The 19,584-nt window shown below is 29.0% G+C and overlaps 1 protein-coding gene across 1 annotated transcript in view; it reads left to right on the forward strand.

The window, feature by feature from the left end:
- Positions 1 to 10,852: 10,852 nt before the first annotated feature.
- Positions 10,853 to 19,584, forward strand: part of LOC107445367 (nose resistant to fluoxetine protein 6) — a 52,313-nt gene continuing 43,581 nt past the window's right edge. The window contains exon 1 of the mRNA XM_043043784.3: positions 10,853 to 11,342. Within this exon, the coding sequence (XP_042899718.2) occupies positions 11,024 to 11,342 (319 nt within the window). The 5' untranslated portion in view covers positions 10,853 to 11,023. The remainder of the gene's footprint in view (positions 11,343 to 19,584) is intronic.

Here is a 19,584-nt window from a genome sequence, read left to right on the forward strand (position 1 = left end):
TAAATATGCTGGAATCCCGATGTGTCATTCAGGTAGAATTTTAAGCATTATTGAAATTCTAATAATTTTTCCTCTCATTTGATAATTGAAATCGTTATTTACGTACCACTAAAGAAAACTGTTTTAAAATGTACGTGTTGGAAGTTATATACTAACCTATTTTCGCCAAAAATTTTTAACTAATGCAATGTAAAAAGTTAATAACTAGCTGAATAAAAAATGGAGCATTTTATTATTTTATTTTGTTACAGTCGTTGAACAGCCGACCCAATTTTTGAGTTTACGACAACTAATGTTCAACTCTGTAACCTTATAATTTTGAACCAATCCAGATTACAAGGAAACTCCTGGATTAGTACCCCCAGTGGTATTGATTTATTATGGGAACATGGAGGACTTTGTGACACGACAGATTTAACGTGCATCAGTCACCATTTACTACACGGAGAGTTTTCGATCAGAAGAGATCGAACCTTCGACCTCTTGAACATGGGCCCAGTGCCCTACCAACCAGGCTATCCCGCCCCAAAAATGGAACATTGTCACTTAAATGGTTAAGAAATAATTTCTATAATATTAAGGTTAAAGAATAATTGTAAATTTGTTTTAAAGTTTTTTTCCCCTTGGCACAAAAAATAATTCAAAAGTTCATATAAAAGGTCACTTTTATCCAGATATCTTAAAATGAGCTTCTTAGAGTAAATGATAAATTAACCAAATTTCTGGAAATTTTAAGTGTTCCATTCTCTACTAGTTTAATAAATATTTTGACGAAAGAGGCATCGGTTGCGTTGCAGTCGATAGCATAAAAATATAACCAGTCAGTGTTAACAAATTTTTGTTACCCCTTTTTTCATTCGGGTGCTTACCATACATAATATATAAACCAGTCTTTTTTACTAGCATTAATAAGATAAAAAAATTTAAATGAGCCATTTTTAAATTAATTTTTTGAATTATAGGGATTGAACAAAGAAATGTGGAAAGGACATTCGTTAAAAATAAATTCATAATTTTATCCCATGATGTCTGATTAATAATTTAGAAATAAATTAAGTAAGAAACGGCAAAATAAATTTGCTTATCGTTATTTATGAAATATTGAAAAAAAGCATTTCTAAGGCCAAATATTTATTTTACTCAAATTTTACTTCCTTATTAAACATTTTTAGTTTCTCAATTGTTATGAATACCTTGAAATAAATTATATATGTTTTGATTTAAATGTGACACAACGCGGAAACGTACTTTTTTCCGCGTCCAAAAACTACATAATCAAATACCATAAACGCAATTTATGACTTTCGATAATTTCCATTTCTCATAAGGATAACAAAAATGTATTTTAATTATTTTGTATGTAATTTTTTTTTTGCTTATTTATCCATGTTAGAAACTCTGGCAAAAAACACACTGATTATTTATTACAATCTTAATTTACTTTGCATACAATTCTAACCTTTTAGTAATAAAAGTATTACTAAATATTAAGCATAAAAATTATGAGTAGTAAAAATGTTACTAAATTTTTAGATAAAAATATTTTTAAATGTTTTAAATTTAACTTTGAAGGTTACTAACGCCTGCTTACACTTAAGCGTCTTTGTAAAAATGAAATTTGAATGCTCGTTTATATTTAGAAATAAAAGTCTCCGCAGCTATTTTTCAACAAATGACAGTGAGATTTTTTTAAACGTTAATTTTAATTATTGTTTTGCTGTCCCTAAATAATTAAATTATAAAAACTTTGATGGCTTTTCTTTTAAAAAAAATTATTTTTAATTTACTTATAGCACTTAACAAATAAAACTATACATAAGTCAATATATATAAACATAACATAAGTCATGACTGACTCATGATTTTTTTTTTCTTCTAAAAGTCATAGAAATCACATACATTTTAGGGAAAACAGAAACAGTCGAACTATAAATAACAATAGAAGAAGGAGTTTGTTATTGGACTGCAGGTGCAAAAGAACAATCTTAAAATCGATCCCAAAAATCGTTCAAAAATTTAAATCAGTCCATTCAGGACTTTAGAAAATTGACTTTGTACAATGACTTCAATTTCGAATAGGTTTAGCTTTAATAACAGAGAAATAGTACTTGATATTTTTTGTTCTAATGGTAGAGCACATAAAAAGATTTTTTATCAATGCATGACAAAATGACAACACTCTAATGATTATAGCGTTTTTAAAGCCATGCTGCCGCTTAACTACTAGTGAGCTAGCAATTAAGCCGTAAAGCTACTACTAAAAGCTTAACTACTAGTGAAAAGGAAAAGAGTTTATCGTTTTCTTTCATTTTCTTAAGCTGGATTTATGAATATTTATATAAAGTTCAGCGTAATCGTGTTGGTTTTATTTTAGTTCTATGAAATGCTTAGATGTTAGCTCTTAAAAGAATATAATGTGTTTTTGAAGACAAAGGTATATTTTGTAAAGTAAAAATACGATTTATTTTGAATATTTAAATTTCTCTTCATTTTTCTTAATCTTATATTTATTTCAATGTTGAATGTAATACGTATTACATGCGTCATTAATCCTTTTGAACTAATTGCAGAATAAATACGCAAAAGCATTATATATGTGATGATTTTTTTCTCTGTTTTGAGTAGAATTTATTACACGACACAATAGAAATACACAAGAGTAAATAAAAATATAAAATAAACACTTTTTACGTATAATGGAACTAAAATCTGAGATAAAAGATTTGGAATTAATTACAAAACTTTATGTTTCTACATAAATGCACAATAAGATAAATTTTTAAAACACTACCAAATCCTAGTATATTAATCTTAATTCAATAATTTTCATTGAAATAAAGCGTAAAAACTCAATTTTAAAACAATAAATCACAAAAAATTATTGTTCATTAATGCTACAAATATAATCAGACGGAAGTAAATAAAAATATGACAGAGACATTACATAAATATACCATATAGTGTCAACGATTGAAGTCTAATAATCAACTTCCCGAAGCACGAGGACTGTCACTGTCGACTTTAGAACATTCTACAACGAACTGTTCGAGTGGTATGAGTGAAAATATAGAGATTTTCAACGAACGACGATGAAAATTGCCATATTACTATTGGCACTAATGGTTAATTAATATTAGCAATATGTCGTAATTGAAATTTAAAAAATAAAGCATTGTACTATAAGGCAAAGTTAATGGAGAAAAAAGTACTAAATTCATTCAGACGAACTGTAGAAAATCGCCATACGCAGATGACACCTAATTATTTTAAAAATACGTACTACTGGTATTATGGTAATTGGTGCGTTTTTAATAAAAATTCTGTAACGGATTTCTGTAGTTTTAGAAAATATTTTCCAGTGGTAGCAAAGATAGCATATTAGCATTTTAATGAATTAGAATTAAAAGAATTTTTTTCCACATTTATTTTAAACAGTATATTAAGTTTATTTAAAACAGTGCATTAAAAGTCAAATAAAGAAATAGTCATACTTCATCAGGGTCTTATAATTATCTATTTTGAAATTTCGGCTCCCTTTTGCTACAACTAATATATATATTTCGTACAAAACTCAAATATCGAAAGGGTTATGAAACAGTTACAAAGTGTTATAAGGATTTATTTGTTGATTATTAAAATTGCACCAAAACTGAGCGGTTTCATTACCGGTACTGTGGATATAAGTGTCTTACAACCCCTCGAAAGGATACGTACCGGAGAAAATTACTTGATAGTGGTGAATTTCGACTACCGTAAATTGATTGCGAGCAGTAGCATCGTTCCAAGTGGTGCTGAATACAATTAATATTTATTTTGATGAGATCAACTACAAAAAAAAACGTGTTTTGCTTAATGTAATAACGTAAAGCCACCAGGAAATACAACAAATAATTATAAAAGAAAAAAATAATTGAAACTATTTAAGCTTTACTAATTGTGTGGTTATATACTTTTCAGTTTTTGTGCATGATTTCATGGTATTGTTCTGTACCGATTTATTGATTATTTTCTTTTGTTATTCACTCCGTACGAAAAACGGATATTCAGCTAGTAAATTATAAAACCTTTAAAGAAGAATTATCAAACAATTCGCGATATTATTTGCCTGAGTCATTTATCGTTTCTCAGATAAGTTAATATCCAAAAACACAAATAAAATGTTATTTTGACGTTTAAAATTAGCTTGTTTTGCTAGAATCATAAAGATGGTCCTTTTTTCCAAACCCTTTAATCACGTAATCAGTTTAAAATTACTCAAGAAAAACAAATTAAAGTAATCAATGGAATCGACAGTAATCTCTATATCCTAAACACTCGGCAGTTTATGTGACGTAAAAGTTTCTAACTCATTTTAATATTTTTTAGCTGGATAATAAGATTAATAGTGGTTGAATGATTGACATGTTTATGCATGTATTCCTTTCCTAATTCATCCTGCTAATTTATTCATGAAAAATATTTCCGCCTATTATCGAAAACGTTTCTTTCAGACTCATTATTTACTTTGGCACATGGCTGCCATAATAATGAAGTACTAATAACATGTTTGAATAGGGCTAATGCCTATAATTTTACCATTACAAAAGAAACGACATGATGGGTTTAGGATTGAATATCAAATTAAAATACTCACTTTTAAAAAGTTTGAGTGCCGCGTTACTAAGTTACTCTTTAATTATGACAGTGTGAGAGTACTTTTCCAATGCAATATTTTCATTTAATGCGATTTGATTTCCTTCAAATCAATAAGTAGAAAAATTTGCAGAAATTGGAAGAATTGAATGCCAAATTTTATACTCACTTTTAATAAGCTTGAGTGCAACATATCAAAGTTGCTCTTTAATTCTATCATTTTGATAAATTTTTTCAATGCGATACTTTCATTTTATCGATTTGAGCTCATTTAAATCGATGAATTCAATAGAAAAAATTGCAATATTTCCTCCAATATTTAAAAATGTATGTGAGAATATTTTTAATTTAAAGTGAAAATCTCATATAATTAAAATTTTTTAAATCGCATTCACAAGAGCCATGATAGCTCAGGGATAGAGCGTTCGCTTTCCAATGAGGTGAACCGGGTTCGAATCCCAACAAAGGCTGGTCGATTCGAATTCCGCACCCGACTCGCACCAACCACAGTGATAGTCGTAAACCCCGAAGATTGAGTCGGCTGTTCAACGACGGTTATAAAAAAATAATATAACCATATTCACAATTCTAATTTTCAATAGGAAGGCAATAGAGGTCAATTATTCAACCTCAAATATAATTTTATTGAAAGTAGTAATTCAGTATTACTTGATTACCTTGTCAATGCGACCTTGGCTGCATCGGGAGAACTAGATGCGTTTTAAAACAGACTTAAAGAACACTATAAATATGTCCATTATCTAAAATTCGAAAAAATTTTAAATTGTTGGAATTTTGGACTTAAATTCAATTTCGACAATTGGAAAATAATTATTTCCACTCCTGTCACATCAGCTCATCTTGATGCCCTGGAATCTTGATTTATTCTTATAGATGCTGATTCTTTTGTTAACGACATTTATTCCTCAACATCTCCCCTTAGTGTGTGGATTTGCCCCTCTCTGTCACTGTGGTTTTACTTGTACTGTTTTTTGTGTTTTTTTCTCTCTCCGCTACTGTGGTTTTTCTAATTTTGTTACTCGCCTTTATTACCACGTTTATATTAACACTATGCGGTCCGCATATATTTAGTGATAAGTTTACCATGTAACCAGTTCCGTGTAACTTGCTCCGCTTTGTAAAATAGTATTTTCTAGTGGTAGCGAAATTTAAGTTACTTTTAGTTTAGTATTTTTCATTATTAGTAATTTTTTCACCACTAAATATCAAACATTAAAAGTATGATATAAAATGCAACATTAATGCATCAAACTACTGGTTACTATATTAAAAAGTAGGCGTAACTATCTTTCTTAAACGAATTTTACTATATAATTTGCTACCACTTTTTTAAAACTATTCCAGAAAGCGGAACAGTTGGCATCCCTGTACTCTATTGTCCCTTGAGAAAATGTCACATGAATATCTGGTTGCAACGCGCGACATCTATGTGTTGTCATCGGCCACTAACGTTTGGCTTGGACATGGCACCAACGTGTTGTCACCGGCAGCTAACGTTTGGTTTTCACGTGACAACACGTTGGTGTCACCGGGCATGAAAGTGTTAACTTGCCTTCTTGTATGTCTGTTCGGGTGGAATTTTGTAATCGACTTTAAACTAACTTCCCGACTAGCTACAGACTTAAAATTTGGCACATAGTTCAGAATTGGTTGACAATGCATGAAAATGAAGAGAAAGAAGACATACAAAGTAAAATCAAATTGAAATTTAAGAAAAATTTATATTTTCGGTATTGTCTTTTGTTGTCGATTCGATTATTTCAAATTAGTGTCATATGTCAGTTGAAAAGTTTTATGTACAGTGAGTGAAAAAAATTGAGATTTTAGAAGTGAGTACAAAAAAAGAATAAAAATGAAAAATAATATTTTTAAAAACCACGTTTTTGCAGTGGAGAATAATAATTAAAAAATAAAAATTTGAAAAACGAAAAATGTGGGGCGCATGAAATACATAACAGTACCTATACACATTTTCATACTCATACACATGCACAGCCACAAACACATCCACATACACATGCATATACACAAACACATTCCACATGCACATTCAGATACAATTACAGATATACATACACATATTCTCATGAACACACATACACACACTAATATAACTGTTATGTGTTTCATGCACCCCTCGTTTTTCAAATTTTTATTTTTTAATTATTATTCTCCACTACAAAAACGTGGTTTTTAAAAACATTATTTTTTATTTTGATTTTTTTATATATATTTTTCGCTTTACGTTTTATATTTGAAATCACTTTCATTTCTTCTCTTTCACGTCTGGCAAGTCTTGAAAATGGGTGTCTGTTTTTGAGCGCTTTTAAAACACGTTGACATTTTTTTCTTCAATTTGCATATCTTTGAAGCGAATGAATTATTTAATAGAGTAATATCGTACCGCTTCAGTTTCTTGGAATTTTTTGTTTAATAGTATCTCCACGCGTGTTGATTTTACCAAATTTAAAAAATATGAATTTTGAAATTATCAAGCAGTATTAATAGTCAATTTTCTTTTCTTCTATAGGATCTTCATTTACCCTATAATCAGAAGAAAAAAAATGGTACCGAATGTGCTCTTGACGAACACAACACGTATTTACTTTTTTAAGAAATATATCTGTACGAGAATTCGACGTTGATAGACTTCGAAATCATACCTGCAAACTTTTACTCTCTCCGAGAAGTAGGGAAAAACTATCCTTTCACTTTCCCAAGGCCACAACACACTGTCATTTACATAACTTGCATATTTATATATGATTGATGCATTACATGCAATGCTGGTCAAAATAATTTTAAAATAAATTTCTAAAAAAAAAAATCAATAAATATTTCTAGTAAAAAAATATATTAGCATTTCAATTACAAAAATGAAATACTACGAGAAATTTGTAAAAGTTGACAGCTACGCTAAACATTTTTAAAAAAAGTAATACGTACTAACATTAACATAAATTTTTAATGATTGTTATATTTTATATAATAATAGTTCAAACAAATTTTTCGTATTTCTATTAAAAGTTGTTAAAATTTTACAGAGGTCCGTTTCCTGAACTTTGATTGACAAAAAAGAAATTAACGAAGATAAAAAAGAAATTAAAGAAGAAGATAAAAGATGAAGCAATTGTATTTCTTATTATAAAACTCTTGTTAATAAATAATCAAAAAACTTTTTAATGTTGTTTATAAAATATTAAGGAAAGATGTTTATAAATTGTTTACAATTAAGTTATTTATAAGTTATTATTAAGCAGCTAAAGCATAACTAAAAACTGTCAGGCTTTCTAGCGAAAGAAATTAAGAGATAAATAAGATGATTTTTTGTCGCATTGTTTAGAAAAATAAAAGATATGACAGGATTTTGACCGCTAGAATGATCAGTTGAAATAACAGGATAAAATTTAATTACTTCAACTGCTATTGCAATACCAATGTGAATAACACCGGGGAACAATTTTTGTTGTTGCACTTGTACAAGTACCCAATAAAGGTGTGAAGATTTCAAATCTGAAATTAATTTTGTTCCGAAAGTTACAGATTTTAATTTAAAATGATATTTTTAATGCAGTTTGTTTTTAGTTTATTGTATGTGTGTATGTAAGTATATACACAGAAGAGCCATTACATTATGACCACCCTGCAAATAACAAGTAGGACCACCTTTAGCCCTCAAAACTGCCAGCTCCCGCCGTGGCATTGATTCCACAAGGTGCTGATAGGTAGTCTGAGGTATCTGGTACCAAACGCTCACCAACTGGTCCTGCAATTCCCTCACAGTGCGAGGGGGTAGCGTGGCAGCACGAATTTGGTTTTCCAAGTAGGACCACAAATGCTCTATTGGATTAAGGTCAGGTGAATTTTGGGGCCAAGACATGACTTGAAAGTCACCGGAATGTTCCTCGACAATTCGACCCTTATGACATGGTGCATTATCCTGTTGGTAAACACCATCCCCAGCAGGAAAAACTGTTGCCATGAATGGGTGAACCTGGTCTGCAACTATGTTCAAGTAGCTTACAGACGTCAGGGAATGTTCTATGAGGATTATGGGTCCTAATGTGCCCCATGAAAACATTGTTCCTCGGGGAGAAACCATGAAAATCTGGGCGAGCCCATTATTATAGATGGAGGGGGGTCATAATGTAATGGCTCTTCGGTGTATATGTATGTATGTATATATGTATGGTCATCTTTCAAAATTATCTTGTACAACATACAAACTATGCAATCAAGCCGAATGCATAGCGCAACTATATTTATATATTATAATTCTTCGACCCTTCCTCTAATCCTAACACCTTTAATTAGTTTTAAGCAATTTACTAGCCAAATTGTTTTCGTCGTCTAGTTGTTAGCTCATGCGGAAATACTTTAATATCAATATCGACTATTTTCAAGAGATATAGGCAGCAGAAGTAGTAAAATTATTTCCATCTCTGTCTTGAGATGAGATAGAAAACTCATCCTTATTCTTCATTACGTGCTGTACTGCTTCCTCACGCACCTCTCATCTAGAGTATCTAGAGTATCTAGAGTATCGTGGAATATAGACATGTTATTTCCGGAAAAAGGCAAGTTCCGTCCCCAATAATTGGTATGAGAGTATATGCTGCACCATAGCACCGATTATGTTTAGCATTTCTACAATCATTTTAGAAAAGTTCAAAAATAAATCTAAATATTTACTTCGTAACAAAATCGGGGGTTGCTTAATCAGTAATATATACTATTTGTGATAAAAATTACATGCTAGGACCAAATTTTCATATGCCTCGGGCATGTAGGACAAAATAATTTTTAAAACCTTGATTTCCCTTATTCCCTAAAACGATACATTTTACAGATCTGCTTTGCAAGATTTTCCCTAACTTTTATTGAGGAACATAATGACTTTGTGTCACTTTCATAACTGTTATAATTACTATTCTCCGTTAATAACTATTAAGTAAATTTTGTGCCCTATATCCCTGCCTAAGACCTGTTTCTATCCTTCCACTCGGCAACGACGTTATATATATATATATATATATATATATATATATATATATATATATATATATATATATATATATATATATATATATATATATATATATATATATATATATATATATATATATATATATATATATATATATATATATATATATATATATATATATATATATATATATATATATATATATATATTTAATTAAAAACTAGAAGTTTTTATGTCCCGCAGTGAGCTGATCGTTAAGACACGGTTCCCAGCAGATCACCGAAGTCAAGCATCACTGGCTGCGGTCAGTGTGCGGTGGGTGACCACTTGGATCAGTCTGCGTAGGGACCGAGGGTGTGCGGTATTGGTCCTCGTTAAACTGTTCTACCGTAAAGTGCTCAACATCGCGTGCAGGTCGTCGGGCTACCGAAGCGGGGGTTGCCATGCCCTCTACAGAGGATCAAAATTGTGATGGCATGCCTTCGGATCATCCTCAAGAATGTTTCTCAGACCGTCGCCAATAGCCCATTGTGCAGATCTTGTGCGACGTAAATGAACTACAACAACAACAGCAGAAGTTATATAAATAAATAAGAAAAGAGTTATTCGTTATAAACGTCGCATTTTTATCATAAATATTTTAATAATGGTGAAAATACTATAATTATTAATATTGCATTACAATAATATTCATAATAATGCAATTCGACAAATGACAATAGCATGCAAAACATCTTTTAACGTTGACGATACCGTAACTAAAGAAAAATCTGGAATAAAATCCACGCTACGAAAATATTTTCAAAAAAATTAGTAAGAACAATGGGTAAATCATTCATTTTATCATCAAAAGTGATGTTGTAGTATCAACGATCCATACCTTTCTAGAATAAGTTTATTAAAAGTCACCTTTCCTAAGTTTAATTTCCCACTAGCACGTTTCAGCTAGAAATGAAAGAAAAATTCTTCAAGAGAAAGTGAAAAGAAAAAAGAAAAGAGACCAAGGTAAATAAACGCGGGAAGCTATGTGACGTCACGCAAGAATGGACGAATCGCGTTGCTGGTACAGTGACGACATTGACTTCGAAATTTCTTGATTAGGCAAATACCAAGGATGCGGCTTCAAAAAAATAAAAATAAATAAATAAAAATGAAGAATAATTAATATGATATTTTTCGAAAGGTAATCTGCAAGAACTAAAAGTATTCATTAGTTTCGTATTAAGAAGAAGGTATCAGTCCCGTGAAAACTTTCTAATAAGCCACATTCGAACATTTTGCTCCAATTGTATAAATTCTGGGAAACATTTTTTTTCTCACTTTTCTCAACTTTAAAGTTCTTTAAATATTCCAAATCTAATCTAATATAAATGTAATTTAATCATGAAAGCTTCAATTATCGTTTGCTTTCTGTTTTTGATTATTACGGTTTGTAATGTATCTGCCGAAAGTGCAGTGCATTCTACAGCTGTCAGTAAAGAGCCTGTTACTACAGCTATACCAGAGAAAAGAAACTTAACTGCTTTAGAAAGATGGATGAAAACTGATAAAGAACTTCAAAAAACTATGTCCAGTTTAGTGAAATCAATGCTACCTCAGATACTGAGAGCATCTGAGGATATGAATTTATCATCAGGTTGTTCTCGTTCCTTAATGAAGTTTTTAACTGGACTTAAGCAAATGAAATTATGGGCATTTCGAAGTAAGTTTTGTATAAATTTTATTAAATTTTCATTTTAACCCAGCATGGTCTGTATTTTTATGCTTTAATGATTTAAAAAGCTTGGTTGTGAAAAAGTAGCCATTTTAATTTATGTATACATGAATGTTTAAAATAATTGTGTATTTTTTAAGTTGCCACTTATGGGAGTTCTGAACACAAAAATCTTAAAAGTTCATTACAATTTCAGTTACATAAAAAGTAATTCAGTTAATCCTTTGACGCAAAAATTTTAATAAGCATATTTTTCATACTTTAATTTCATTATTGTATTAATTTAGGTGAAAATAAGTTTAAAAAAATATGTTTAGTATTTTAATGATTTATAGTTATGAAATATAGCATGAAACACCGATGTTTTTTTCTACGTGAAAGATCTTCTAAATACAACTCACTTCCGAACAATAATTTATCAAATTTTCAGTAATTTAGATCTAAGAGAAACAGTTATACATCATTGGAACTTCTTACATTTTACAAAATTATTAATAAATTTTTAAATATGAATGAAAAAAAAACTTAATGCTACTTTTTTTTTGGATCTTATATTTTTAGAACTAATGTAAGTCCCATAATCCAACAGATTTTTTTAGTAACTATTAGACTGCGTTTTATAATTAAAAAATGCGAAAATATATTTGTGAGTGTAATTAGAGAGTCAGAAAAAAAGAAACGAAAATCTTAAAGATAATGTGCATTTTTTAGAAATAAAATAACGTACATTATACATTTAAAAGAAATTACGGAATTATTTCGCAGATAGCTAGCAAATTATGTTTTTCCCCCAACTAGAGTTTAAGATAAGGCTCGGTTACGCTTTTTTCCAATATTGAATTTTAACATAATATACATAACTATAAAAATTATTTATATATAGAAAAACTCCATATGAAAAAATTGGCATTATTTTTTTTTGTTAACATCAAGAAGATAGTTCTCTTATTTTCTATCACTTTAAATAAACCAGCGTCAAAACAAACAACAACAACAAAAAACTTTGACACTGAAGCATGTTATTTTCAGTTACATTAAAAACATAATTTTTTTTTAAAAATTTGAACTTTAAAAATTCGTAAAAGTATTCCATTTTGAAATATTTTCTGTATCATACAATAGTACAAAATCAGCTCATGCGCTTAAGAAATTTTTCTTGCCCTTCGAAGTTTAAAAAAAGAAAATTCAATAAAATTTTCCCAGGTCCCAGTCAAAAGTTTTACATCACGCTTACAAAACGGCGGTAAAATTATTTTGTTCGCCAAAATAAAAATTAGTAATGAATTTACCTTGCCGCTAGTTCTTACCTTCCTGAAAAAGAGTACTGACCATTAATTAGAACGCTGGGCGATTTATGGAGATTCCGTGAACTTAACCCATATTCAGTAGCGTAATTATTTCACTCTTAGTTTTTGTTTCTGAAAAGAAATAAAACCTGTCTGTCCACCATAATAAATTACAATAGTAAGAAAAAGCTTCTAGTTTTAATCTGTAATCAAGGTTAAAATAGCCTCTTATTTTAAACATTGATAAATTACTACTTTTTTTTACAGAGTAATTTTCACTTTATTGGTATCATTGATGGTTAAAGATACTGATATACATATGAAGGCTTTATTGCTAAACAATGATAAGTCCTTTTTTCGATATTTTTATGTTTCTAGAAAAAATAAAAAATTATACTTAATCGCCTTATTTTAAACTAGTTTTTGATAATATTCTAAAAAAGGACAAATATGCTATAAAAAAATATTTAACCCATTTTTTTTCGATTACTAAAGATTGACAGCATAGAAAACTACAAAAGAAGCAAAAACATTAACATAAAAAAAGTAATTTCTGTCCTCTACTCTATCCCATCTTCCTTCCTTAAATATTTGGGAGCCATTTTTTTAAAGGCTGTGTGATTACGGTAGATTAAAACAAAACCTATTAAGCATAAATTTAAATTAATTTTTATAAAGCTAATTAACTGTAATCCTTATCATCTGAAAAGAGATAATAGCAAATCCATTGGAAATTTTCTTTCCTTTTTTATTTCTTAATAGCCGCCTGAGGCGGCCAGCTGTCCGCCACGCTAAAGGTTTTCACAAATAAAGTTTTTTAAAACATAGGAGGAAATCTGAAGATTAGTGGACAATTAAAGTGTTCCTGTCCTGCAATTTTGTCTTCATATCCAGATGAGCAATTTTGTCTTCATATCCAAATATATCAAAGCGAAGCGTTCGATTTACGCATCGAATATGTTGCCTGTAACGAACTCTCCTCTTTCCCCCACTACAGCGCCTCTGGCGGTGAACTAAGACAGTCTGCCAGGAACCGCCGTAATGCACGGACGTTTATTCGAGCCCAAAACCCCCTCTTCCAAATTCTTGTATTTTTTTATCCTTGTTTTATTTTTGTGTGTTTTGTCCTTTTCAATAAATATTTAGAGTTAGATAATTTCTAGTCTTTCATTATTTATGTGAATTGGTAGAAATACAAATAAACCAGGACTTCCCCTACATGCCACATTTTTAATACATAAGTTAAACTTTTCTCCACTTTGATAAATGCGAACCTTACAATTGGGTATACTATAGTCTACGTCACAGGTTGTGTTATTCCTACTAAATTTAACCCATGAACGGCATTTTCTGCGAGCCTAACTTCAAGCCACAAATAAACAAACGAAGTGTTTGATCGCTTAAATAACTGCTCGCCAGGTTTTATTGCATTATAAAGAAAAGTAATTGATATTCGATTTTTGATTAATAATTGATTTATGTGGATAGTGGCATAGAATTTAGCATTGCGTCATGGTAAATGTTATTCCTACTAAGTGGAAGTAGTTGTGTTTTTTTTATATTATACCCAATTGGGTATAATATGAAAAAAGCAAAACTACTTCCACTTACTAGGAATAACATTTACCTTTTAGTTTAATTAATAAACTGAGTTTTAAATATGTTTACTAAATTCATAAACTTCGGTAAAACAACAATATAAATTATTTCCAAAGGAACTAGACTAATACAATTCCAACCTGGCGAGTAGCGACTTATAACAAGACACTTCGTTTGATGCTTTTACTTGTTGCTAGAAATCAGGTTCGCAGAAAATGCTGTTTACTAGTTAAATTTAGTAGGAATAACACGATCTGTGATGTATGCTATAGTATACCCAATTAAATTATTAATTCCTTCGTATATTATTGGTTTAAGTTGTCGAAAATTAATATTTCAATTGCAAGATTCGCATTAGCATACATTTATAAGAGTGAAGAAAAGTATATGCATTTTTTAATAGTTTTTTGAATATGGCTCTTTGAAGACGAAAAAGCATTGATTTTCTTACAAAATGACTGATAACTGAAAAACTAATCCAAATTTTTGAAAAAGAAAAAAAATACTTCTTCATTATGTCAAAACACAATTATGTGCCGAGTTTCTTGCCTGGGCGAGGCTTCTGGGGCGATATATTGTGATTACAGACACACACACAGCCGCGTTTATTATTATGTATAGATTTCCTTTTGCTTTTTTTTTTTTTTTTTTTTTCATTGCTCAAATAGATGTTAAGAACTCTAAATTCAAATATATTGTATTGAAAATTTAAAATTCTACATAAAACAAAACTCTTTTTGTTTTTCTTTCTAATAAAAATTTAATTTTTACTTCCCAAAAAATTTTAGGTATATGTAACATTCTTTAGCTTTTCCCATTAGTTTTTATAAAAAAATTAAGGCCACCAATTTCAATGTTAGGATATTAGTTTATGCACTTTTTCATGTGTTATTTTCGTTAACTGAGTATTAATGAAATAAAAATCACTAAAAAAAATTTTTTTTCAATTACATTTTTAATAATTTTGGTAATATTTTTAAAACTCAAGACGAGAGAGTAGGAACAGAGTGGCGCCGTGTGTGAACTTTTGAATCACTTACGTGTAATGAAGTAAAAAATAGTTTTAAATCAAACTTACAAAGCAAAGAAACATATAGAAAAAAATATTAGGTAGGAGTTGAATAATTTTTCCCAAAAAGCATAGAAACTTGGCAGCCCAGAAAACATTATTCGAAAATTTTTTTTTTTTTTCTTTTTAAGTTTTCCTTCATTTTGAAAAAGAGAAATTTTTGCTGACTACACTTAACCTGCATCTTTGAGTAATTAACGTAGCTCGCAGCTTTTGCAATCCTCGCAGTGTATTTTTTAGAAGTAATAAAATTACTAAATTTAATTTTCCCTTCTCGAAAAGTGAATTTCATTAAAATAGAATTTAATGATACGATTTAACAACAATACTAATTATAATAACGTATAGGATTTGATATAGGGTTCTTACAATCCCTTAGTAAAAAGTGGGTATAAAATTTTAAAAAAATTGAATGACTTTACCTTTTACGCAGAAAGAGACACCTGTGTCTCATGCTGTATTTCGTAGACATAAATTATTAAAATGCTAAACATAATATTTTCCATTTATTTTGACCTAATTAATACAAAAAAATGAAACGAAAAAACATGTTTAGAATAAAAATTCTTCATCAAAGGGTTAAGGAGGACGAACCCTGTGATATAATCACACGAACATATTCTTGTTATCTTAGCTAATAATGAAGTCATGATACTATTACCATTTAATTGTTTTTTTAAATATATTGATCTGAAAAGTTCTACAACTGATGATTAATGCATAATTAATGTATTTGACATGGAAGCTATTCTATAATAACATTCATTACCGTCGTACGACTTAATTAGTAAATATGTTTGAAAGAGAAATTGAATGTAGAATTAATATATCATTCCTTAATTACGGATTATTTGAATATATAAGCCTTCTAATCGATTCTTTTTTTGGGGGGAGGGGAATATTTAATTTACTCAAACTTTACTTCCTTGTTGATCATTGTTAAGCTTGCAATTGTTATAATGAATGAGTACCTTGAAACGTTGTGAACTTTTTGAAGCAGTTGAGTAACAATGCGGCAACGGGCGTCCTTTCCGTGTCCAATGCTACATAGTCAAACACCATACATAAACACAATCTGTGACTGTCATTTATCTTCCCTGCTCATAAGGAAAGTAATAAAAAAATATGTATTTGAATTAGTAATGGGGGAAATTTTGTAGTTCATTATAAATACACTCATATTATATATATATATATATATATATATATTATTGACGTGCTTTCTATTATTGTATCAATATAGCCAAAGCAAAATATATCAATACAGTAGTGTGAGGAACACTTAAAACTCGAAACAAAATCGAACACATTAAGTAAAAAATATGTATCGCAAAAACAGAGAATAAAACATAAAGAAAAAAGGAATATATATATATATATATATATATATATATATATATATATATATATATATATATATATATATATATATATATATATATATATATATATATATATATATATTTACGTATTTTAAAAAATAGCTTGACATGCGCTTTTAAAATAGTTCAATTCAAAAAGCGTGGTTAGAAAAAATGGATATAGCCCAAAATTTACCCCATATCATGTAAAAAATAAATATAGCTATATTAGAATAAGGACATAGCATTTAATTTAGTTTTTTAAATCTATTCTTAAATTAATCGTAATTTAAACAAAACTAATATTGAATAATTGTCAAATAGGGTATTAAACTCATTTTAGATTAAAGCAAAATATGTATTATTCTACAAAATTTGCTGCCTGTTTAATTATAAGGAATATTTTCGTGAAACAATCGGGGTATAAATATTTCAGATGTATGTAACAACCCATAACATAGCTACCGAATCTTCTCTCTTTCGTAGGATATTTTATTTTTATAGTTAGAGATAACATTAATATTTTAGTCTGTTTCAAAAATATTATAATATCGCTCTGTATTGCTTTTGATCTTGTGATAGTATATTCATATTCTAGGACTCAATCTGAATGGTTTGAAAGATTGAACTCAAATATGCTATTTAATTAGATCAACCGATATTTTAAATTACGAAATCAGACACTTTTTTAAATATGTGACTTTTTAAATTCGATTTCTCAGAAACTATTAGACTGATTTTGCTCAAATTTTGTATTTCCATATGAAATTAGATTCTTTAAAATGATGTATCGTATACCTTACAATCAAAATTGTATACCTTATTGTATTCAAAATGTTTTCGACTACTATTAAAAAAAATAATAATAAATGATAAATATTTACTAAAAGTTACTTTTTGCAAGGAGTTTTTTGTTGATTAATGAATTTTATAATCATGGGAATAGTGCAAATGCTCAATACGATTAAAAAGTTCTTTAGTGATGGCGCAAAAAGTAAAATTAACATTAAGGGGTCCAAACTTTAGACTGGTCTCCTGACCAAACTATTACGACCGTATTTCCCAGATTGTGGTCACCCCTTATAACTCGGGGGTCAGAAATCCGTACCAGTCACAAAAAAAGAAACTAAGTTCATTTAAAGATAGCACGTTTTTTGTGTCTGATTTTATAACCAAAATTATGGTCTGCAGAAATTAATTAGTATACGGGAAGTCACCCCCTCAAACCATTAATATTAAGTCCTAGAACGTGAAGATCCGATCATTATATCAAAATTATTCAAAGTGGTCCGTTTTCCTTTTTTTTTTTTTTTTTTTTGGTCACTGTACTTCAAAGTTAGCATAATATTCTTCGCGCAATTAAAAAATTCTTAATTAAAATTGTAAAATTAGCTGTAATATCTCTCTGCTACTACAAAAAATCTTAATAAAAAAGTGATAAAAATAGCTAGATCATAATTTCACAGATTACTCGTAATCACAAAAAGTAATTAAGTAAAAATAAATTTAAGAAATTAAAATCAGGCGAAAGTTTACATACATTTATACATTACATTTATATACATTTAACGATCCAACTCAATTTACATAAATTTGATCGAGTAATTGATAGATTAAATAAGTCTAGGGATAATATTTAAAACGTATTTTAAAAGAGGCAGTACAGTGACAGGAACAGAAGTGACGAAACCTTGGGTAATCGTAGTTTGTCTAGACTTAGTTAATTATTGGTTAATAATATTAATTCATTGAATGCTTTTCTTAAAAAAAAAAATTTAAAAAAATAAATAACAAAACTTTGATTATAAGTTACAAAGTATAAATAATCTATTTAAGAAAATAATTTACAGAGGAAAGGATTGTAGTAATAAAAATTAATTGACTAATAAAATATTTAAGCTGATTTGGATGCAAAAGTTGTCAACGTTAGTCTGAAAATTACCATATTTCACCTGTTTGTCAAGGATAAAAAGTAGTACAAACTGTGCATTCCTTTTTTGTTCATTGTGTAACTTTCTAGTAGTGAATTAAATAATATTTCTAGTTATAGACCGTAGTGATAAGCAATTTAAATGTCAGCATTTTTCACTGATGAACTGTAAAAAGAAAAAACTATTTAGAGAAATTATAATATATATTCTGATCTTTTGAAAATAAAAATAAAAAATATATACATTTAACCTCAACGTGTTATATAAACTAAAATGTATTATCGCCTTCTTCTACCACTCCCTACGTGGCAAAGAAGTTGAAGCAAATAGTACTCACTCGAGTGAATTTTAAAAAATCCTGATTAGGAATATATTATTGAATTGCATAAAAATTGTAGTTTTTAGAGAGAAACCGATTACTGATTCAAAATCAGCGACGCCAAAATATTTAAGATTCTTACAAAAGTATCCTACAACAGGAATAGAATTGTTCCCAGTGTTATTTTCTACACATCAATACACAAGAACTTGTGCAATTAAAAAACGTAGCATTATAATTCATTTCAACATTTTCAAACTCATTTGTACTTAAAAGCCTTTTAAAATAGCCCTTAGTAATTTTGTTTTATGGTCATGTCAAATCAAAGGGCTTAGTTTAGTTGTTAAAGTTCTTTTATCAATTCAGCGAAATTCTAATGCATACCTAACATAAAAGTACAGAAAATGTTCTAAAGAAAAAATATTCTTTTCGTTCAACTCATGAACGGTTAAGAGCAGCATTTAATATTAATCCATGACACATTTGACTTATTTTAGTGGTATTCATATGTAAGATTCAAAAGACGTTTTTCAAAGGTTTTATAGAAGATAAATTCGGTTCTTGATAATCGAAGTTAACTTAGACAGGTATTCAAATTGGCAGATTTCACTGTACTCTTTATGTTAATAGCAATATTTATAATACTACAACGCAAATTATTCCGG

Source organism: Parasteatoda tepidariorum, chromosome 3 (assembly GCF_982258835.1).
Source record: "Parasteatoda tepidariorum strain Cologne lab strain chromosome 3, Ptep-v5.0, whole genome shotgun sequence".
Lineage (NCBI taxonomy): Eukaryota > Metazoa > Arthropoda > Arachnida > Araneae > Theridiidae > Parasteatoda > Parasteatoda tepidariorum.